General features: G+C 47.1%; 1 protein-coding gene across 2 annotated transcripts in view; it reads right to left on the bottom strand.

Annotated features, from left to right (window-relative positions):
* Positions 1-444: 444 nt before the first annotated feature.
* The window catches only part of LOC135378996 (caspase-3-like), a 198,593-nt gene continuing 174,697 nt past the window's right edge, over positions 445-24,340 (bottom strand). For both annotated transcript variants that reach the window (XM_064612221.1, XM_064612220.1), the window contains 3 exons: positions 18,633-18,759; positions 14,656-14,873; positions 445-541 (listed from right to left, as the gene is read on the bottom strand). In XM_064612221.1, coding sequence (XP_064468291.1) covers positions 509-541; positions 14,656-14,873; positions 18,633-18,759 — 378 coding nt within the window. In that variant the 3' untranslated portion in view covers positions 445-508. The remainder of the gene's footprint in view (positions 542-14,655; positions 14,874-18,632; positions 18,760-24,340) is intronic.

Genomic DNA, 24,340 nt, shown 5'->3' on the forward strand with positions numbered 1-24,340 from the left:
GTCCCTTTATTGCCGCAACTTGTGCTGAGTAGTACTGCCGATATCAGTTGTGCGTTATGGGTTCACTATTTCCTAAATGTTCCTTCTCGTTGACAAATAGGTGCTATGTGCCTTAATTTTTTTCGGAAGCGGTTCCTACCAGCGACCTGTCGGGAACGACATGCGGATCGCTATATCCCAAGGAATAGTCAGTAAATGCCTGCATCAAGTTACAGAAGCTATCCAGACGCACGTTGTCGAGAGGTGGATATGGTACCCAGTTGATGTGGTGGGCCTTCAGGACATCAAGGAGGGCTTTTATGAACGGAATCGATTCCCTGGTGTTGTGGGTGCCATTGACTGCACCCATGTTGCCATAGTGGCGCCTCCAAAGGACTTGTTCCTCATCTGAAAGGGCTACCACACTCTAAACGTGCAGTTGGTGAGTAAGCCTCCAACACGAAATAGGAGCAAATGGCAGAACTACTGCTACTTTATTGAACACGGATTACAGCAAAGTTGAAGAGGTTCAATAGTCTCCTCCCGTTTTCGGACTGGGTATCTGGAAACAAAACAATGTAGGTCAGTAATGAGATATTAGTGGAGACGTGGAAAGAGCGCATTTCGTTGGTTAAGCACCTAAAGCAGTTAGCAACTATAGTCGAGATGCACTAATTCGGACGACACGAACGGTATAGACTGCAGTCGTTCACATCGAGTCATCACACTGTGATTTTGCATATCAGTGACTTCCCTCAATCCTCTCACAGGTATGCGATACGGATCTCGAGATATTGAGCATTAACGCGAAATACCCAGGGGGAACCCATGATGCACATATCTGGCGGAACAGGGCCCTCAGGAGGGCATTTGCTGCCGGGATGATACTACAGACAGGGTGCTGGCTCATAGGCAAGTTTACACTTATATATTGTACTTGCACTTATACGAGGCATTTTTCTTAATTCAATATAGATTTCTAATTTCATAACTATAAGGGGGATGTGAATTCTGTTTTTCCATACGGTATATACGGCGCGGCTAAAAGTTTTTTGATGTACCAACTTGCCCAAATCTCCGCCTTAACTCAGGAAATTTTATGGCCGTGAGTACGCACGTACTCACGGCTTCTTGGTTTTGCTGCCTTATTTGCATGCGATTCGCGATGGCCTGCACAAGAGAGCGTGTGCGCGTTTATAAAGAATTTACTATGTGATAAAGGGGTTTCTGAGGCTATCTCCGACCTTTCCAAGACCGTTAATTAAAGCCTAGTTAACAATTTTTTAATTATTTGTTAGACATGCGCGTACTTGCTTAATATAAACTGAAAGCACCTTCTTTGTGTAATATAACAGCGCAGTTAATCATTTCGTCCCTTCTAAGGAACTTCCTGACCCAGGCCACAGCGGATACCTACAGGAGCCGTGGCTTATGGTGCCATACCCCTCACCTAGCGGGACTGACGGGGACATCGCACGGTACAATCGAGTACACCGGTCGGCAATAAGCGTTATAAAGAGGTGCAACGGCGCACTGAAGGCTCGGTCAGATGCCTTCTGAGACACAGGGCACTCCACTACCGCCTTACGTTTCCTTCAAAGATGAAAGCCCAGTGCAAAGCCAGTCAAGTGTATAAGGGGGAAAAAATTAGCAGGAGCTCTTTGGCTGCACGTATAGCCTATGTTCGTAAGTCAAACGTCGCCATGCCAGTACTGGACAGCTGTTTCGGCCTCCTTGGCCCTCATCAGGCAGTCAACGTTTGAGCGGATGGCGTGCTGCTGATGGGGCCCAAAAAGGCCGAAACAAATAAATAAATAATTGAGGGTTTACGTCGCGAGACCACTAAGATCGTGAGCGACGCCGCAGCGGTCGGTCTGTGGATTGCCTTTACCCACCTGAAGGTTCTTTAACGTGCGATGAAAGCTCACCATATGGCACGCCGTATTTAACGACCCTCGCGGAAGACGCCGTGTCGTCTAAGCAACTTGTACCCTGCCACCAAGTTGCTGGCGTCCTCGGCAGGGTTCGAACCCGCGATCTCGGGATCAGAGGGCGAACACGCTACCGACTGAGCCACCAAGGCCGACAACAGTCATTATTACGGTATATTTAATAGGGATTAATTACACTACCGAAACCCTACACGGTATGATATGTTCTTTGTACGCCAAAACCTGGAATGGTGAATGAACCTGGAATGAATTTGGAACCTCATGATGATCCAAAGCGGCAAAATGAATTATTTCTCTCGAATAGTCTTTGTGAAAAAAAGAAAAAATCGAGAAAATGTGGGCCTGAATTCGAGTATTTCGCTTTTGCCGTTTTTGCACGCGTATATCCCCTTTAGTTTTAAAAGGTATTATTCTGCAATTTTTTTACGCTTTAGCATGTTTACTGCGCAACAGCCCGAGCCCAAATTTTGGCGCGCAGATGCAACGCTCTGTGAAATAAAAAATGATGAACATGCTCTAGAGCGCAGTTTTGTTTCAACTTTGACGCGTGATTTCTCTCGCTCTAGATGTTCCTCATTACCGCATTTGGTATCAGTTTACTCAGCTTGTAATGTTCTTTTATTTGATATATCTATCGCAGTTGTACCTTCTACCGGTATCTACTGAAATCGACAAGCGTTTAAGCATATTTCGAGAAAACAATGATTTTGCCCGTCAGCTTCTCAAAAAGACTTTTGATTTCATTTATTTTTTGCCAGGACATGGCCCGATCTTACATCTTTCAGCTGATATAAAAAAAATAAAAATCTGCTTCAAAGGGTGCGCACTGGATCCTAAAGGGTTCTGTCTATCTGTCATGATGATGATGATGATTAGGAGTTTAATGGCGCTTTGACAACAAAGATCATAATGCGCCATAAACTGAGGTACGGTTGAGACAGTGGTGATGTTATGGTTATTTAAGAGTAAACACGATGACTAATAAAAGATGAGTGTATACGTGTAAGACTACAAAAGGCTAATAACGCCAACGTCTCTCAAGAAATCAAAGACGCTCGTAAAAGGGACGAGAGCCTCGTCACCAAGCAATAGGGCTGGGTGAAGAGGTAAAAAGTGTTTATAAAATTCCTTGAAGTGATGTTTGCGATGTATTTCATGATGTGTGCATGTGATGAGTATGTGTACAACAGACAGGAGCTGACCACAGTGCGCACACGGAGGTGGCTCCTCTCCCCGAAGTAAGAACCCATGTGTAAGGAACGTATGGCCTATACGTAACCTTGCTCGTAAAGTGCACAACAGGCGGTTTTCCAGCCGGTCTCCTGTATCATGAATGTGAGGTTTAACCAAGTGGAGCTTGTTATTTGTCTCTGCGTTCCAAAAGGCTTGCCACAATCTGTGCAGTGATTTCTTGAGTGCCGATCTCATATCTTGCACGGACATCTCAAAAGGCGTGATGTCATTTTGGAGAGCAGCTGCAGCTGCTTGATCTGCCACCTCATTGCCTTTGATGCCTACGTGGCTGGGCACCCAGCATAGGATGAAGGAGTACCCCTTTGTTCTTATCAAACTGGCTAAAGATCTTGCTCGCTGCACAAGAAAGTTCTTTGTTGAGTGCTGACTACAAATTGCGTTAATGGAACTCAAGGAGTCTGTATATATAACAGAGGACTTTATGAAATCTTGAAGGATGTAGTTGAGAGCCAAGATAATCGCGTAAACCTCGGCAGTAAAAATTGATGCAAATGTTTTTATACGATGAGACCTTGTGTGCGCGCCACAAATCATGGCACAAGTCACTCCTGCACTAGACTTGAACCCATCTGTGTAAATTTCAGTATGGTTATCAAAGCTGTCTTTCAAGTGTACAAACTCTGATGAGACACTGTCTTGTTTCTTGTACTTTGCAAAAGCGGTGTCAGACCTTGGAGGTGGTTCCCAGGGTGGGAGCTTTCTCCTACACTCTACAACTTGTAGGCCACAGGGAGAGAAACCGTGGCAATCAAACTCTGATGCAATCAATTCGCTTAAACAGCTGTTTAAAGCGTGTGTGCTTGACGCAAGTCGAGGCTGGATTTTGGGGTAGACTACATATTCTAACTGCGTACGACGTACCGAGGTAAGAACGCCGTCTTTTCAAGGAGCATTCCTTTGATTCAACATATAGACTCTGTACTGGAGACGTTCGGAAGGCGCCAAGCACGAGCCTGAGCCCCTGGTGATGGACAGGGTCCAGGGCTTTGAACACCGACTCGCGAGCAGAGCCGTAGACAAAGGACCCATAATCAAGTTTCGAGCGAATACATGCAGTATACACTTGGTGCAGTGTTTCCTGGTCTGCACCTCAAGATCTGTGAGAAATGATTTTTGGAATGTTTAGTGACTTGACACACTTTATCTTTAGGTTTTGGACATGAGCCTTGAAGGTCAGCTTCGGGTCGAAAGTGATGCCAAGAAATTTGGCTACTGGTTGAACAAGGATGTCTTGTCGGTTAAGCTGCAGCGTAGGTGGTGAAAGCAGTCCTCCAATCCTAGAGAAATGGACACACGCAGTTTTCTTAGCTGAAAATGTAAATCCATTTGATGAAGACCACTTGGCCATATCGTTAATGGCCACCTGCATCTGTCGTTCGCATACTGACAGGTTCGCGGAGCAACAAGATATTTGAATGTCATCCACGTACAAGGAGAAAAATATGGAGGGCGGGATGACATTGGTCACAGAGTTGATTTTCACAATAAATAAAACAACACTGAGAACGGATCCCTGCTGGACACCATTCTCTTGTACGAACGGGCGGGATAGAGTGGTTCCCAGTCGCACTCTAAAGGATCTGTGCAGGAGGAAGTTTGAAATGCATCTAAGGAGTCTGCCCTCCACGCCAAAAGAGTAGACATCCTGCAGAATACCGTGTCGCCGCGCAGCGTCATACGCTTTCTCTAAATCAAAGAAAACGGATAGGCAATGTTGTCTTCTGACGAAGGCTTCACGGATAGTGGTTTCTAGCCGAACAAGGTGATCCATAGTGGAGCGCACCCTCTTCGAAAATCAGATTGAAATTCAGAAAGGCAATTATTTTCTTCCAAATGATGAACCAGCCGGTTATTGACCATTCGCTCAAGCGTCTTCCCAATACAACTCGTAAGGGCGATAGGTCTGTAACTGGCTGGATTCCATGCTTCCTTTCTTGGCTTGAGAATGGGAATGACAGTCTTCCATAATAATGGTAACGTTCCCTCTGCCCAAACACGGTTAAAGAAAAGGAGCAACAATTTTTTTGAGTCATCAGACAAGTGGCACAGCATAGGGTAGGTTACTCTGTCTGGGCCCGGGGCAGTGGCTTTAGCAGCGAATAGGGATCGCTGAAGCTCCACCATCGTGAATTGCTGATTGTACACGTACTCATCACCACCACTCATTGGAATTTTTCGCTTCTCAGCGTTTCGTTTTACTCTAAGAAATTCGGGAGTGTAATGGGATGAACCAGAGATGCGTTCAAAATGTTGTCCGAGCGCATCCGCCTGTCCTTGTAGGCTTCCGGACACCTGCCTGTTGACTTCTAAAAGAGGGATTGTATAACTGCGGTGTTCTCCTCTGATTTTGTGAAGTCTGTCCCACACTACTTTTGAGGGGGTACTGGGAGATAGAGAAGGCACGAAGTTGTGCCAAGATGACCGCTTTGCTTATTTCCGCGTCCATCTGGCCTTGGCTCTCGTCTTTTTAAACAAAAGAAGATTTTGTGATGTGGGGTACCTCCGAAATGTACCCCACGCACGATTTTCAAGTTTACGGGTTTCCTTGCACTCGCTGTTCCACCATGGCTTCGGTCGTTTCGGTAGACGACCGGAAGTCTGGGGAATGGATTGTGTTGCTGCATCGAGGATGACGTTGATAATTACATTGTTGGCCTCTTCAATCGTCATCCTCTCCACAGGGATTAACGACAGGTCACATTTTTTAGAGAAAGCATTCCAGTCAGCATGTTGGAGCTTCCATCTAGGGGGCATGCTGTCAGACTATTGACTGCACACATATATTTCAGGATTACTGGAAAGTGATCGCTCCCAAGTGGGTTTTCTTCCACGCTCCATTCTATATCTTGATAGAGACATGGACTGCAAAGTGATAAATCTAAGACCGAGAAAGACTTGAACAGTGGACGTACGTAGGTGCTCCTGTATTTAAAAGACAGATGGAGGTTGATAACAAGACCCTTTCCAACATTTTCCCTCGGCCGTCGGTTCTTGTACTGCCCACAGCGGATTGTGGGCATTAAAGTCGCCTAAGAGTATAAATGGAGTTGGAGGTTGGCTGATTAAGTGTTCTACATCCCTCTGTGCAAAATTTCCTGATGGTGGTACTTGTCGAAGAGACCGTTAATGTCGTCTAAGTTAGAAAGTAAACCACGGCAGTTCCACTGGAGGAAGTGGTTCATAACGGTCACACTAAAAAGGAGGAAAAGAAAGCGCAGCAGTTGGTGACACCTACTAGAAAAGACTGTACCATTTAGGGGGGTTGGACCCTTCGCGGGGGTTGTTTCTGTTGGTCGTTCCCTTTGAAACCCCTTCCTCGTCCTTTTTCTCGTTTTTCCTTCCCTTGTGAAGGAATGCTGGGGAGCCTCGACGATGACCTGTGCGACATGCAGTCGTCATCGTCGACCTCCATACTTTGGGTGCCTTTTTGGGAAGGGCCTTTTACGACCCCGTCCCAAACTGACTGTATGCCATCGACCTTAGAGGAGGCCGTGGCTGTTTCTTTGTGGCCAGTTGAATGGCTGGCCTCCGTCACGGCAGAAGGCATCGGAGTGTCTCCAGCCTTCTCAGGTTGGGGAGTGTAGAGTGGAGACTCAGAACCCAAAAAACAGGTCTGTGTCTCCACGGACTTCCTCGGTGGTGCCACTCCCCTACGCACCACGTCGGAAAAACTTCCTTTCTTTCTGAACTCGAGCTGTGCTCGTGCATCTTTGTAGTTTAAGTTCTGTTCTGTTTTCATTTTCAATATTTCTTTTTCTTCTTTCCATCGTGGGCAGGACTGAGAATAGACCGGGTGCCACCCCCCCCCCCACAGTTAGCACAGTGGAAGTCTTTTGTGCACGACTCGGGAGTATGTTTTTTGCCAGCACATATGGGACACACCAACTGTCCTCGACAGACTTGGGAGCTGTGCCCAAACCGCTGGCATTTGAAACAGCGACGAGGATTACGAATAAACGGCCTCACATGGCAATTGACATAACCGGCTTTGATGGTAGAAGGAAGTGTGTGCAGCTTAAATGACAGGATGATGTGCTTTGTCGGGATCTCCTTGCCATCTCTCTGCATAATTATCCGTTTGGCAGAGACGACGCCTTGCTCTTTCAATCGCTCTTCGATTTCAGATTCGCTGCACTCGATTAACTCTTCGTCGGAAATGACTCCCTTAACATTGTTCAGAGTTCGGTGGGTTGTAACTGAAACAGCTATCTCCCCGATGTTCTTTAGAGATTGCAGTGCTGTACTTTGTTGTTTATTGTTGACCTCTACCTGAATGTCTCCTGAGCTCAGTTTCTTGGCCTGAAACGACTTTACTATTACGTGTTCGAGTGCCCTAGCAATAAGAAAAGGAGATACTTTAGATAGTTGTTTAGTCTCGTCATCTGAGTGAAGAATCAGGAACTTGGCAAACCAAGGTTCCGGATAACTTAGGTCAGTGAAATTCATCGTTTGTACTTCGGTGCGGCTCCTCTTCGGGCGCCGATCGGGTTTTTTTTTAGGTGATTGCGTCCATAGAAAATCATGAATTACATTCGGTGCAGACATCCTGCCGCCCACCACGGAGCCCAACCAGGGGACCGCACACCACGCAGTAGCAGGTACCTCTGCATGATACCCAAGTGCAGCTTTCTGGAGAGTGAAAAGAACTGCCCAAGGTTGACCCTTGGCGCCAAAGAAGGTGAAAAGAGGAAGGGAGCGAGGAGGAGAGAGGATAAGGAGAATGCAATGAAAAGTGAGATGGCGACTGGCTGAATAGTCCTGGCCGGGCCTTCCAGGACCACCCGTCTATATGGGAAGCAGGGGCCAAAGCAGTGTGTTGTTTTCCCGGAGGGGCCCCGAAGGGTCAAAACCAACCTCCTAGTCCACTCAACTGCCAGGATCCCCCTTTCGCCAGACACGGGAAAGCCACGCACAGCTATACGTGGGGGTCTCCCTCCTGCGGCGAGCCAACCGTGAGTGCAGGAGGGGGCTACTGCGGCTGCTGCCGAGCGATGGGGGGCGCCAAGTTCCCGACGCCGGGTGTCTATCTGTCAACGAAGCATCGCTGGTGTGTGAACACGACTATCTTTCTCATCACTGTTTCAAGTTCTATGGTGCTTCCATCGTTCAAGCTCTCTCTCAACAATCTTCTTCTTCGTCGTGTGCGAGTCAGGCGACATCCGTTGATCAACCGCGTCTAATCCAGCTTGATGCAACTGATGACGTAAACTGTAGTCTTGTTGCCGCAAATATTGATGTTACGCCTTTGAAGACCCTTGGTGCAGTGAAGCAACAGCTACGAAAATTGTACGTCAGAAGAAAGAAGGCGGAGATCCAACAGCAGATGTCACAGAAAGTTAAAGCAGCCTATGACGTTGAGACATCTGAGCAGGTCGAGTGCAACGTCTGCTCCCACTGGGTAAAGGGCTCCCGTATAGCCTGTAGCGATCACCGCATCTTCAGCACACGAGTCATCACCATCAATACCTCCTGCGCACCTGCCCCCGCGGCGCGAGGTTTCGTTTTCGACTGCATCGCCATTCCCTGTCATTAAACCGTCATACACCGTAGAGCTCACTCGTCTCTTTCATAGCCTCTACAACTGGTGACCGGAGATGTACTACCTTCACCACCTGCGCCGCTACCTCTCCTGCCATCAACGCCATGGCCTGCAGAGGTGACCACCCCGCTCTACCGGCGGCGGTGGAGCGGGGTTTGAGCTTCAGAAATGCACTTCGTATCAAGATCGGTGCCGACTGTACAAGCTGCTTTCTAGTTCCCTCAGCAAGGAAGATATTCAGCGCTTGGTCCCAGAATCCGTGAAGCATATGATTGGAAAAGCGCGCAAGCTGAAGGATAAGGCAGGAGTCTGGGCTGTTCCGGACACTTACGAGGGAAAAAAAGGCTAGAAAGGAAGATGTGGACGTTGCCTTGAAATACTACACAGACGACGACTATACATGCTCTGTGCAAAGCCCGAACATGAAGGACGTGCTCACGGTGGTGATCAACGACGAAAAGGTCCAAGTTGTCAGGCGTTACACGACGCGAACAGTGCGTGAAGCGTACCAACTTTTCAAAGATGATAACCCAGGTACAAGTCTCCGCCTCGCGAAATTTTACAGGCTACGTCCAAAGTGGGTGAAAATAGATACTCGACAGGACGTTTGTTCTTGCATTTACTGCGCAAACTTCCGAGTTATGTGTGTGTACCGTACAAAATAGTGGTCGTTCTACAATAACAGCCCAGGAAATCAAGTCATATATGATGTGCGAAGTGAATAATGCATCTTGTTTTCTTAGGCTTTGTCAGTGCTGTCCAGGAGAAGATGGTTTATCTCTTGATAAAGTCGGCATTGACATGGACGATGATGTGAAAGTTGCGGCCACGGCAAAAGTGCGTGCGACGAGATCGGTGGAATAATCAAGCACCATGCCACGACACATAACTTGCGTTCACGTGAGCAAGACGCCATCCTAGGATCACAAGATATGATAACATGCTTGCCAAAATACCTAAAGCACGTCCATTTCCTGCATCTACGCGCAGAGGGCCTGATTTCTGGGCTACCTGGTCAACCTGGGATACAAGGTTCGCATGTGTGGCAAAGCAAGACACGAACTGAAAGGAGACGGACAGGACGGAAACTGGAAGCCGAGAAACATTCATAGCTCGTACCGCGGACAGTGAATGCAGAAAAGTGACATTTTCATAGAAACTCAGTGAAATCATTTCATTTGTCACTGACATTGTGAAATGCTGCTTCTGATTTCGCAGTCTTGTAAATACGTCTATATCAATTACCACTTTTGATTACACAATGTTGATTACACAATTTTCTTTTACGACATCGACAGAGCGCCGACACTCCGCGGTACCGCCAGCCCCACTCCGACGCTACGCGCGCGGAGTACGGCCACGCTTTAACGCGCTAATCGCTAGTGCACACCTTTTGAAGCACATTTTTTTATATCAGCTGAAAGAAGATCACGGGTTATGTCCTGGCACAAAATAAATGAAATTAAAAGGGGCCTTTTTGAGAAACTGACGCGCAAAATCCTTGTTTTCTCGAAATATGCTTAAACGTTTGTCGATTTCAGTAGATGCCGGTAGAAGGTACAACTGCGATAGATATATCAAATAAAAGAACATTAAGAGCTGAGTAAACTGATACCAAGTGACATCTACAGCCAGGGAACTCACGCGTCGAAGTTGGAACAAAACTGCGCTCTAGAGCATGTTCACCATTTTTTATATGAGAGAGCGTTGCACCTGCGCGCCAAAATTTGCGCTCGGGCTATTGGTCAGTAGGCATGGTCAAGCGTAAAAAAACTGCAGAACAGTACCTTTTAAAACTCGGGAGATATACGCGTGCAAAAACGGCAGAAACGAAATACTCGAATTCAGGTCCATATTTTCTCGATTGTTTTTTTTTTTTTTTTTTGCACAAGAACTACTCGGTAGCAATAATTCATTGTGCCGCTTTTGATCATCATGTGCGCTGAGTTTCTAAATATAAAAAAAATAATGAAAATCCAGGAGGTCGACGGGACCTCCCTGCCTGAACTGACGTGAAACCGGCCAGCTTCAAAATATTCATCATGCGCATCTAGACACTGCTTCCATCGCTGTGGCAACACCTTGATGCATTTGGCGTAGACGTGGGCTACTGTCGTAGCCACTGCAGGACATCTCCGCCTGTTGGTTTCGAGGAGGGCTTCATCTGTGCTGAGCGCATTTCCTCCAAGGTGCTCTTTATGGTGCTCAAACAAATGGTAATCGCTTTAGGGATCCGTCGGGGCTGTAAAAGGCATGGGGCAAAATCTTCCAGCGCATTTTGGCTAGGGCAGCTACCGTCAAATTCGCCGTGTCAAGCTTTGCATTGTTATGACTACGAATGACTGTTCAGCACAGCATCCCAGGTCTACACTCTAAATCCTGTGACGGACATGTGCCAGTTAAAAAAGTTCCCTCAGAAACTGCAGCCGGTACACAGCCGTAACCGTCTGGAAGCAGCTGTAACGGTTATCAAATAGTAAGCACAGCGATCCTCATCGCCAAATTTCAACAGGTGGAAAGCCGTCACGTTGGTATGAAACGGCTTTGTGCCCGCTGAATAATATGTGTGCCTCCTGAACCTTGTACTCGTGTGCTTGTTGAATAATGCGTGTGCCGGCTGAATATGTGTGCCTTCGTTGCATGGAGGAAGGAAACACAGGAGCGGCCCTTCCAATTTTTTGCCATTGGGACGGGCGTGCCAGCTTCGCACTGCATGCTGGGATGCTCCTGTCTACCATGTGACCGCTCACGTGACCCCAAGAGCATGCGCAGGCCAGCTCCCAAAGCAGACGACGGGAGTCGTGGTTGTCTTGCAGTTCAGATATCTGCATTGTGATGAACGCCGCGCGTCCATCTTTATTTGTGTGTGTTCGAAGATCTACTCTTGGTTTAGCCTTATACTACAGGACCGGCCAGGTTCTGCAGGACAACCACGCAGGACTAGAAACATCATTCGCGGTAGCGATGTTTGTGAGACGACGTGGCCTCGCGTTGTGTGTTGCCGAAGTGGTAAAGCATGCCAGTAATCAAATTTGTACAACGATGGAGGAAAGCAATTGAGTCTGCAGCTGTAGCACAGCGCAGGCTTGCAAAGGAAGGGTTCAAGATGACCCTCTCACAGACAGGGGTACGCTGAAACAGCCGGTCAAGTACGGGCTTACAGGAAACGTTATTCCCGTGGCAGAGCTGCTTTCTGTTGAACGACAGCCGCAACCGCGGTTAGAACACGTTGACAAAACGTTGTTTCCGCAGTGGTGCTCACATTTTAAGAGTAAATGACTTTGGAAAAGCGTAAAGCACGAAAAGCAGCGAGAGCAACAAAGCGCTGCCAAACCGAAACTTTAGAGAGGATCACGTGGTGGACAGGAAGTAATGGCGGTTTTGACAGGAACGACCGCCAGAGGGGTCCCACGGAAATCTGCTAGAAACGACCGCTCCTCTGTTTCCTTCCTCCATGCTTCGTTGGAGCGTACTACGTTGTTCCGCGCTCCGCCGGTGTGGAGTGACATGGCACAACGTATTCTCCCGCAGTACGTTCCTTCCCGCTTCCCGTTTTCTTGCCGCTGTCTGCGTTGCAACCTCGGTTTTGAGAAGGATGACACCTTGCTTTTTAAGCACAGGTCTAATGTTTGCTTATGGTAAGCCAACCTAGCTGTGACGCATCGTACGCCGCCTGCGTTTTACTCGTGTTTAACAATCGAAGTACATTCTGTTGCAGACGGTGGACGCATTGCAAATGGCGGGAGGAGAGGATCGGCTGCATCGGTGAAGCGACGATGTACATTACAAGCGAGGTTAATTGTATTCTTTCATTATAGGCGACCGTGGGACTGTATCGATTGCGAGGAGGTGAGTTACAAAATGGAGTACTATTCCAGCATTAACGTTGGAGCAGTACCAGCGTGATATTCACTTCGGTTTCTTTACAGGTTGTTTGCTGTCTCAACGGTCACACATATGCGTGCAAGATTGCAACTGCCTCTCCCACGGAATTGGTGTCTGTTGCCACTTGTTGGACAATTCTTCCTCGGCCATTTCGTTTGAGGAACCGTCGTGTTCGTCACTAAGGATCTCCATTGAGCTTTCAGTGCCAGCCTGTTCGAAGTTTCGAAGATTGTGTGTTCGGCGTTTGGAGGACTGCCTGGTGCATCGGATCATCGGACGGGTTGTGTGTCCGTGCAACGCGTGCTCCATATGTGTGTGTTGGGATTAGTGAACCGTGTATGCTTTCCATTCGGCAAACGATGATGTACTGGATGCAATTTAAAGGCATGTGCAAGTCAATAAAATTTGGTGTTTCATGTTCGATGTGCTTGGAGCATTTTCTTCCTTGCTTCTTTTTTTTTTTTTTTTGCGAAACGTGGAGGTAATTTTTCTGTTAGGGAACTCGAGAGGCGCAATGTGTTTCGCGTATTAGTGGGTACAAGTAACCCTTCGATACGTCCGGTACACTGTGGCTCCTGGCGTCAGCAGGGATGTCGTACCAGTTGCTCCAGGGGGCACATGGCACCTGCAGCTTTCGTAGGCACCGCGTGCCCCTTGAAGTCATGTGGCACATTTCTTAAAAAATGTGCCAATTGATCAGACGCACTGGGTTTAGAGTGTATTCTTGCGAATCGCGCTTCGCACAGCACCCTTTACCAATATGGAGTAGTACTGGGCATTAATCGCGAACCCTTGCTGCACGAAGTGCACATGAATTCTACCCCGCATGTTGCAGAATGCAGTTCGAATTGACTTCCCAGCACACCACTGCATCTTGCTTTTCTTTTGCGGAGGCGAGCCTGATGTCCCCATTTTATGCTCATTCTTCTTGTCTATGTGGTGAAATGATTCATCCAGCTTTCTATGTTTCCTCCTTTCTATCTTATCATCCAGCTTTCATCTAATGATTCATAGAAAAAATTGTCCCCGGCACTGAAGTCGATTCAGCAGCTGCGCAGAGGCTGCCATGCACGCTACCTTCTGGTAAGAAGTGAGGTGATAGGGAGTCCACCTGGCATGGACTTCGCACATCAGTAACTACACGTGAATGATTGTCTCCACACTTCCAAAACTAACATTAGGGCTGGGTACGCTGGGCTGCAGTGTCCAGAACTATAACTGGACAGTTCATGGGGTTGGCTTGCACAACACCTGCGGTGATCACCCGCACTCGCTCACCCGCAGTCGGATGAAGTTGTCCATGTCATTCATTCGTCACCGTATCCCGTCCTTCACCAAAATGTCTGCACCATTCGTACAGTCCTCTCGCTTCACACGTTTTGTTCCCATAATCTGCCTGAGATCTTTGCAAAATCACAGCTGGTGTGAAGTTCTCATTCCCAAGGAATTTCATTATTCATTGCTGCTCTACAGCTGCAGACATAGTACTCACCGGCATGACAGCTGCCACTAATCCGTCCTCGTTCGTCGTCCTTCGACATACGGTAGTTTTATTCAATTACATTTACTCACTGATTTTTCACGAGCAAAAGTCTTTTTCAACATTGAAGGCTCTTCTACAGTCTAGAATGCGCTAGAAGATATCGAACCTGCCGCCTCTTTCAAAGTTACTCCCCAGAGTTCTCGATAGGTACCTTTTACAAGCTACATTAGCGCACAACACAACATTCCATCGCGAAGGTACAATTCTACTGTTACAGAAGCTACTGTTCAACGGAAAACGGATGGAAATTACGTTGTTGCTGAAACTGTTCGAAATATTTCCGCGCCGCTGGTAAATCGATATCAGATGTCTACACAGTGTCTGGAGCGACGAAATATTCCTGGAAATAAAATTAACGGTCACACTGTCAAGAGATTATGCATGCCAGTTAGCCTTTCAACTAATCTACTCATTTTAAAATGCCTTGAGGAGCGAAGAGGAGCCGAAGAAGAACGAGTCCATACATTGAAATATATTTGAAATTACGTTACGTCATCCCTTACCTGGCCCGCAAAACGTAAATTCTTCCTCAGCGTAGAATATAGGCCCGGCATCTGTTTGGCCGTTTCGTACGGTGTGGGAATCTCTTTCTTTCCCACCTGAACCGTGACACGTGTCATCATGGTCAGGAAATCCATGCGGTGGAAATTTTTCTCCAGGACTTCACAGAGCGTCTGAATGAAGGATGATCCGTGATTTTCGTCTCTCCACGCGTGCAGACCTGCAACATAGCAGACAACATGTCGAACATCAAATCATTCCGTAGGGAGAGCAACATTTTTACGATCGGCGTAGTGTGAAAGGAGCACGAAAGCGACACCTTTGTGTGGGTAGAAGTTAGTATGTTCCTTAGAAACAAGTCGAGCGATCCTCCCCACGACAACGGGATTGGTCTTCTTTTCAAGGTATCCCTTTACTGCAACCTAAATAGCATATGTGGTACTTGTGGTAATGCAGTCCACTCCATGAGTGCTTGCACGCTAATAAACGGTAGTGTCAGTGCGATCATCTTTTCGTGGCATCCGTAAACAACATCGCAGGACGCAAAACGATGAATGCTTGATAGGGGAAGAAGTTAAAGCTCGACGTAATCCTAAATATATGGGTATATTTCCTTTACATTTTATTCGCGTGGGTATGCATGTATGTGTGTGGGCAGCTTAGTGGCGAGTTAAAAGAGCATGAAAGTGGCACTTGACATGGCTCGAAACCCTGCCCCCATCTGTCGAGCTGCCTACCAGGAGTCACCACGAAAAATATTTTCGCTGTGCGGTGTATTGTCATTGCGCAATAAAATTTACAAAACATTGCCGGAGGAAGCAGTCGCGGGCGAAAACTCGAGCACCGCGAGACCTCGAAACTGCTCAGTGCCTTTTTTGTTGTTGTTCTTGTTGTTGTTTTTTTCTTCTCAGCTCACGCGCCGCCAGGGCTGGGCATAAACCCAAGCAGCACAATGTACTGAAAGTCGAGTGCAATAGGGGTGGACGGGTAGGTGGAAGGCCTTGAACAGACTTGTGAAACTAAAGAACATTCATAAAACGCATACCGGCCACCCCTATTGTACTCGACTTTCTCATTGTGCATTGTGCGGCTTGGGAATACATTTTTTTGAGCGCTTAATATAAATACAAAATACTTCCTTGAAAGGGTATTTAAATGCTCCCCATAAATACTTGTTAATATCAGTATTTAAATACCGTAAGTACTACCATAAAATATGTGAGGAAGATGGCATCTGGAATTACAGAAATAATGATTATCATACCAACAAAACTGCAAGCAACAAGAACATTTATTTGTTAGATTATCATTGCGATTTTAATACTAGAAGTTCCCCGAAGCCTCCATATTTTAAGCATCTTTTGTTCAGCCGTACAACCGCATTCGCAAAGGAGAATAGCATCTCCACATGTGCTGATGGCTCGTATTAAATTTGACGAAGGTGCTTCGTCTAACAAGGTAATCGGATAGTCGTGACCGTTGTCTGCAACAACAGTCAAAAACCCGCCATCTAAAATGGTTGTCGCATGCGGATGCTGGCGCAAACACAGTATAACTGCGCCCCAAACTCGCCCGTCTTCCCGAAACGTCAAATGGAGGAAATTTTAGGATATGAGTCAGTATATTCTATATTTAGGAGTATTTACAACAATAACTACTCGAAAATTGGTATTTAACCATAGTTATAAATACATGTTTTTGAGACTCTATTGAAATACAAAATATAAATACATGTATCTATATTTTAAATAGCATTTTAATTACAATGTATTTAAATACTGCCCATCCCTGCGCGCCGCTTATACATTCTCTGGTCACGAGCCGGATACGTCGCCCGTGATACGTCACGGTGTCTTCTCCACTGATCTCTATAGTATAGGCTGGATCGCGCATAGGGTGCTCCACAGCGTGGTCACCGGCCTCCATATTGGTGGGCCCAACGCATTCTGTCGTCTACATTTATTTCAAGCGAGGCTGCCCGTATTTTTTAAGATTTACTTTAAACTAAAGGGGATGTCATGCCAGTTTGTTGCAGCTTTGAGTACACTTCACACGGACAGAGAAAGAGGGATAATTTTTCACATGTAAGCTCTTTATTTTGAGGAAAAATCTGTTTATTCGTATCCCATGCATCTGACAACTCGGACTTGTTTGCATTGCTACTTCGCTGGTGCCATTGCGTACTAAAAAGTATGTGTGACTGGTCCTACAAATCTCAAGACCATGTATTTTCTATAAATAAAGCGCTTGTGCTTGCAGGTTCCCCTCACAGTCGCTGAGCTGTGCCGACGAACCGGATGCAGAACCTACGCCAATATGCCAATTTGTTCCACTGTTCTTCTAATCTGTGAGGTACGGTGGAACTAAATAAACTGCTGTGTTAACCTCGTATGTGCAGTCGCTCCTGCAGCGTGTGTGAAAAGTCATGCATGTTCACGCTCTTCGTGCGCAGCGCTTCGAATTTCTGTAATTGAATACGCTGACAGCTGAACAACTGCAAATCACTCGTGACAATAACGTTATTTTAAGATGAGGAATGGGGAGTTTCATTGCCAGGGTCCATACTCCACCCCATTGCTGATGGTGATATGGTGAATAAAATAATGATCCCGTTCAGAATAAGGATCGAGGTTGTGTGTTCTGCAATACACACAGAGACACTCGTAGAACATAATACGATAACGGAAAAAGTCAAACGAGAACCATACAACACCAAACCACACAATAACAAACGAGCCCCGCGAAACACCACACGAAAACCGAACACAAACGAAAGAAAAAAATATAAAAACGGAAGTACCTCACCATAACAAGCAGTGTGAAATCTTTCTGAGCAAAAATAATGAATTTTACAGGTTGACATTCACCGAATTTAATAATAATAATAATTGGGTGTTTACGTCGCGAGACAACTGAGATCATGAGCGACGCCACAGCGGTCGGTCTGTGGATTGCTTTTGCCCACCTGAGGGTTCTTTAACGTGCGATGAAAGCTCATCACACGGCACCCCGTATTTAACGTCCCTCGCGGAAGACGGCGTGTCTGAGCAACTTCTACCCTGCCACCAAGTTGCTGGCGTCCTCGGCCGGGTTCGAACCCGCGGTCTCGGGATCAGAAGGCGAACACGCTACCGACTGAGCCACCGAGGCCGGTCATTCACCGAATTTTCCTTCATGCGTATGCTCCCTGTGCACAACACTTACGGCCCCCTATTCGGAATACAGGCAGCGGAGAAGGAAAAGAAGGCAATTACCATTAAAAACTACAGGAACACGGCTGAAGCACGTTGAATTCATCAGAACACTGATTCCTAAGAAAGATGCGTGCTAATCAGCAATGCGGAGCGTTTAAAGCGCAATAAATACTCCAAATCAAATTTCTTCCCATTGTTTTTTATGGGAGCAGCCGGCGACAGTGGGCCCTCCACATGGCGGCCGGTTGCCGCACCTCTCTCCCACGCGCCTCTCTCCTATGCGCAATCCAGCCTTTATATAGAGAGATCAGTGGTCTTCTCGTTCACCGATGCGCTCTTTGCATGTGGAGAGAGTTTCTTAGAGGTGCGCGGAACAGAGCCTTGCGCGCCCTCTGTAGGCCACCTGCGCTCATCGTTCTTTCCCAGGAGCTCATTGTATTCGTTGCAGAAGACGTCGCTAGCGAAAAAAAATAAAACAGGAAATTGAGGTCGCTTCCACGCCCCTTTAAGTTTAACATGTGCGGTGTTATGATATAGAAGAAGGAACGGGTGTCTACGACACCTGTAGTTCCATAAAGCTGAGAACTGTTGCTCATGAGGCGGTGCCCTGAGAGGCGTTCTACAAAAGCTGGAGTCTCGCTGCGAGGTGTAAGAAACACATGATCACTCTCAGTTTCCCAGCAGAATAACATTAGTCTCTTTTATAGCTGATTCTGAATAATAGCTGAGCAGCTGATTGACATCGTATAATTTTTCCATACTTGAAATAAATATAGTTACAATACCGGGGCTTGTGGCGTAGAAGACAAATAAATCAGCATAGCTGGGAAGCGTTTTTGTGAAGCTCCACGCGTCAGTATGAGCTGGACCGTCTTGTCGGACCCCAATGTCCACGTCATCACCGCGGCAAGCCTGGAAAGAAAGCCGAATTCCACATTACTGAAAAGAAAGCACAGAACTCAACCTTCGATACAGTCGTCAGTTTCCAATGTTTTTCACATTTCGGGGTATACTAAATGGTCCCCGAGTAGAAAGTCGATAAGGAATGCAAAAACGATTCCACATGTAAAAATGAATGCGCTAAAAGCTCGTAGTTTCTGTAAAATCAAGCTTTAAACACCGGAGTTAATTGGGCCACTACCGCACCAAGCATCAAACGGAGGAACCGTATGCACATACAGAAATGTCGCATGGGCACATGCAATGCGTGACGCCAAAGGCTCAGCCACTACCAGTGCAGAGCGCCGTCTGAAAGTATCACGTTGTTATGCAACACATCGTCAATTATATGCATGAAACGAAATTTCCACGTTGGTATTACAACACGTAAAACAGGAACTGCACACACCACTCGGCGCCTGCGTTATTATTTATGACTTCACTAATCTAATAAGCCCCTCAACTGAATATGGATGTCGGAACTAGGACGACCTTCGCATCCCGAGCGCTCTTTCACTGAGGTTTGCCCTGGAGTTAGAGTGAGCATTTGCGAGATTTCTTCCTCCAATCTTCCGAACATTAGACTGAATGATGAAGGTGTACAACTCGAGTTCGCTAGAAGTGTCTGTCACGGTGCGCTGTAAAAATGGCCACGAGACACGCTGACGTCCAGCCACTGCAGAGAACGCTGCCTTTGTAACTTCTGGTGGAAAGCACGAGGCGTACGCCTTTTCGCGATATTTAACGTAGCTACAGAAGTGTCGAAAAAACCTACTGTCTTCAACATATCAACATTGATAACGGTATCATCCTGTGCAATAGTCGACCTTCAGCATGCAATGTGGTGATGTTCTGTAATTAGTGTGTATTATTGAACGCTGCCAAACAACAACCGCCGCATAGGCTGTTTCACCTAATGCCATGCGATGTCAGGCATATGTATTAAGAATTAAGAGGGCAAATACACTTCAGCAGCAATGTATGGAAGTCCAACCTTGTCAGCTGCATTCGAAGGGAATACAGTACGCGTGGGACTCGGTTGTAGTGATTCGGATGGGTTTTAGTACCAGTAATCCCCGCCAGCAGACAGCTGTAAATTCGTTAGATAACCCTTGGTCATGCGCTGCGTACGGTAATGATGAGGTTAGTATGTATTCGCCTGAATTTTTTTTTTTCAGTATCCGAATTCGCCTAATTGCCATGCATAAGTGTGAATATGGTCGCATTATGCTACGACGAAATGTATTTTTACAGTGTATGTGAGATTTTAGGAGTTGTATCTTAACTATTCACTTTAATCAAACCAGTTTCAAACCACTCTCTAAGCATCACATTCGCAAGTTTTAGAAGCAATTCATATGCATGCTACATGACAACCGAAACCTGGGAAGAGACTCATCCATTGGTTCATGACGAAAGGATTTTTCCAGAAACATGTGACGCCTGAAGAGACAACGCGCCGCTGCTTGCTCTCGGACTACCACACTGACCGATGATATCAAGAGAATACAAAACGGGCGAAATCCAACGAGAGAAGACATCGAACCGAAGCTTTCTTTGCTTTACGGCTAAAGCGACAATCCTGACAGAGATGGGCCATGAAATTGCAGGTACAGGAGAGGATGAGGAGATCGACCGCGAAGCACAGAGCTGTGACCAGTATATGGAAATCACCACTCAGGCTAAGCTAAGTGCGAACCGTTATCGGTCTACGCCTGCCCTATCCTCCAAGCCTAATGACGATACAAGACATTCCAGAACCCGATCGTCAGCTCCGCACGTGAACATTGCAAAGCTTCCCGAACTTCAAACTGAGCCCTTTGTGGGAGAGTTATCTTGTTGGCAATCATTCTGGGACCACTTTGAATCGGTGATACGTAACAACCGAGCACTTTCCGTCACTGCCCGAAGTTCCAATATGTCCGATCTCTCAGCAAGAGCAAAGCGGAACTCGCCATCAAAGGGTTGACCCTTACGGTTGACAACTATCAAACCGCAATCATCATCCTACGGCAACAGTTTGGCAACAAAGGGTGTATCCTCTGAACACATGGATCACCTTCTATAATTACCCACCATTCATTCCTCTCATGATGTGGTAAAGCCAGCGCAAGTTGTATGAAAGCTTAACCGTAAGGATGAGTAATCTAAAACGTCTACAGGTTCCTGACAGTGCCTACTGTATTATAGTCCTCACAGCATTACGGAAAAAGCTCCCGCCCGACCTCGAGCTTGAATGTCACTGTCAGGAACGTCGTAATGACGTCAGCTCATCAGCACCGTCACCCCCACCAGTTTTCGCCCAAGACCCGTTGCCCCAGCAGAGTTCGACTGGTTCGACTGATCTCATGTCACACCTGGCTTTCCTACGGAAGGAGATTGAATACCGGGAACGAATGATACGCCGCAAGAAGGAAACTGTATCACAATACGATTCTTCTCCTGAACCTTCATCCCGACTTCCTTCCGCCTCTGCCTTGGCGACCCACAGCGATCCTCAAATTCTCAAGTGCGTACTTTGTGGATCCACACAGCATTCCATTCAAGAATGCAAGGCCCCACTCTCCTCCGCAGAAAAGCTTTCGAAGTTGCGGCAGTCCGTGTGTTGTTTTAAGTGCGGCAAACGACAACGTATGGCCAAGGAATGCAGGTCTGCGGCACGGTTATCTTGTACACACTGCAAGGGCCAGCATCTCACGTCTTTTTGTTGCAAGAACGTGCAGACCTCGAGTACTTTCTCCATCGACTCAATCGAGAACGTCGGTTCTGGTGACATCGAAAGTGAGAGCCCCGCCGCAAACAGGCCATTCAACGACACTATGCCACAGTCACATTTCATTGCAGTCAACGTCTCTACTCTTCATGATACTGCATCCGTCCTCCCAGTAACCGCTGGCTCCTCGGTACTGATCCAGAAAAGGGCCAACGTGAAACACCGAAGGCATATACCATGGGTGATTCGATCAAGAAGCCAGTGCTCGCCGAGCGTGTGCTCGGGACTGTAAAATGGTGCAACTTGAAGAACGGCTATGGATTCATTAGCCGGAACGATACCTATGAGGATGTCTTCGTTCAGACGAGCATCACTCGCAACAACCCGCAAATACTAAAGCGCAGCTTACGCGATAGGGAAGTGGTCAAGCTTGACGTCGTTCTTGGAGAGAAAGGTCGCGATGCGGCCAACGTGACTGTGCCCGATGTAGAAGCCGTTCCAGGACATCCGTATGATGCAGGCCGCTGTCGTTTACATCGGTTGGTCTCCAGACCACGTCGCTCGATGTCCCACAGAGGTCCACCACCCTAGGAAACGTAAGACCTTCCCGACTTCAGACGTCTCCTGCCGCAGCGTCGAGGACCCATACTGAGATCTCTTAACCAAGGGTTCTACCGTCGCCCTATAGAGGTCTCTACCCTGTAACACCCTTCATGTTGAACTTCGCAGGGCGTATGAGTAGGAAGAGCATGACAACATCACAGACCAGCAAGTAAGACTCAGACCACAAAGAAGGTACTCTGACATGTATTTTAAACGTCATCGCAGACGATCAACGAGCGAGCATGACAACGTAGACCTATAGGGATAACGAACCACGGCTATGACACAAGACGGTAAGGCCGTCATTTACTCCGCGTCCGCCTCTCAGCAGAGCCTAGCCATTGAGACAGTCGAGGTTAAAGTGGCTACACGGAAGAAACGACTCGGTAGGATGAGGGGGACCCAGAAACGAAGTGGTAGCGTGACCACATTGTGATGTTTCGTTCATTTCATCGTTTGCAGCACACAGGCAGCACAAACAATCTAGCAGTAGGTGGTGTGATGCTGCAACCCTCATCCGGTTTTCAAGCATCTCTTGGCAGGCCACCTCTCGCTCGTGGATTTCCGATGAACCCCCAGGACACGACAGCGCTACTGGAGCATCCAAGGTGGCACTTTCAAGCGGAACAATCATTCGATGGCCCGTCCAGCATTTACGAACACTCTATACTCCAATTTCTGCATAAGCAGTAGCTGTAATATCGTCTACACCACGTCACCATTTTGGGCATTACGTGCATCGATCCCACCATCCTCATTTCGCCGATGGGGAGTATAAGGAACTGAAGAAGAAGAGGGCTGGGGATCACGTGCACCATCTGCGAGCGTGTTCTGTTTCGTTTTCCTACACTGAGCATTTAAGTTTTCTGTTCGCATCAAACGCTCCCTTTGTACAGGTCGGGGAATCATCCTTGTCCTACACATGTCTTCCACTTCTACATCAAAATGAGCATTTGTGACGCACGCAACATAAAACATCCGGTACCGAGGAGCATTGGAAGATGAAAATGCCGAAAGGAAGAAAACATCTTATGGCATGCTCTGTAAGAGAGAGAGGATGCAACACCACATTTCTATGCTTTCAAACCATACTCAGTCACTGCAGAAATGAAAGAATTGCTAAAATCTGTGTCGATTTTGTAGTTTCCTAGTCTCGAGAATGCTACAGTTTTACAGTGTTGTTCGGAGGTCACAGATATTTTCTCGCTGCTTTCGTTTCCAAAATCACTTGTGGACGCATAACCCCAAATACAATCCCGCTATCAAAGCAGCGATTCACGTCCTCGGTATCCAAGAGAACCTCTGTTTCCACTTAAATGACCTTGAAGTAACCATGAATGCAATGACACATTTCTTTTGACTATTACATATGAAGGTTACAAAATAGTATCAACAACTTTACTGTAAGATAATTAATGATGAGATTCATCACCAGGAGCGATACTATACCCCATTGGTGATGTGCGGAATGAAATAACGAGCCCCTTCACAATAATGATCGAAGCCCGATTTTGGCCAGGTAGGTTAAAAAGAGCTTTGAGAGAGCGTTCGAGAGCTAAAAGAGCGTTCGTGGGCTGAATTTTGTCCAGGGACCAAGCAATACAAGCGATTCTGATAAGGAGAAGAGGCGAGAGTCTAGCGAACTCCAAGAGATCAAGAGAGTCTAGGAGACCCGGAGAGTGCGGTTGGAAAAATGTTTGTATTGCGGGCAACGAAAAACAATGTGCTCCAGATCCTCTAGAGCACCGCAGTGACAATAACTGGGAGAGTCAACTTGTCTCAAGCGATAATACCACTGAGCTGTAAAAGCAACATCGAGTCGCATTCGATGGATTAATGCTGCATCTTGACGAAGGGTGTTTTGTGGCATACGGAAAGCGAGCGTTGGATCAACTCTGCTCGGCATAGAGCGGGAGGGGGAAGAATGGCGGTTGTCAACTAGAGGGAAGCCATGGTTATCACGAGGCATCGCAGGATAGAGCGGCGGTTTCCTCGCTGCTGCGATGAAACCGCTGCTGGTGCAATGCTGGTCCGCTTCCGATACGACAGAGACCTGCCTCGGTGCGCTGTCCGCCAGCTCATTCCACTCGGCACCACAATGGACTGGAACCCACTGGAGAACCAGCGTGCTGCGTACATATTTGGTAAGTCATTCACACATCCGAGAGTAGCGATACAGGATAGTAGGGGAGATGAGCCTCGTATGCCAGCATTTTCAATAGCTTCCAGTGCAGATTT

The sequence above is a fragment of the Ornithodoros turicata genome, chromosome 1, assembly GCF_037126465.1.
Source record: "Ornithodoros turicata isolate Travis chromosome 1, ASM3712646v1, whole genome shotgun sequence".
In the NCBI taxonomy this organism is placed as follows: Eukaryota; Metazoa; Arthropoda; class Arachnida; order Ixodida; family Argasidae; genus Ornithodoros; species Ornithodoros turicata.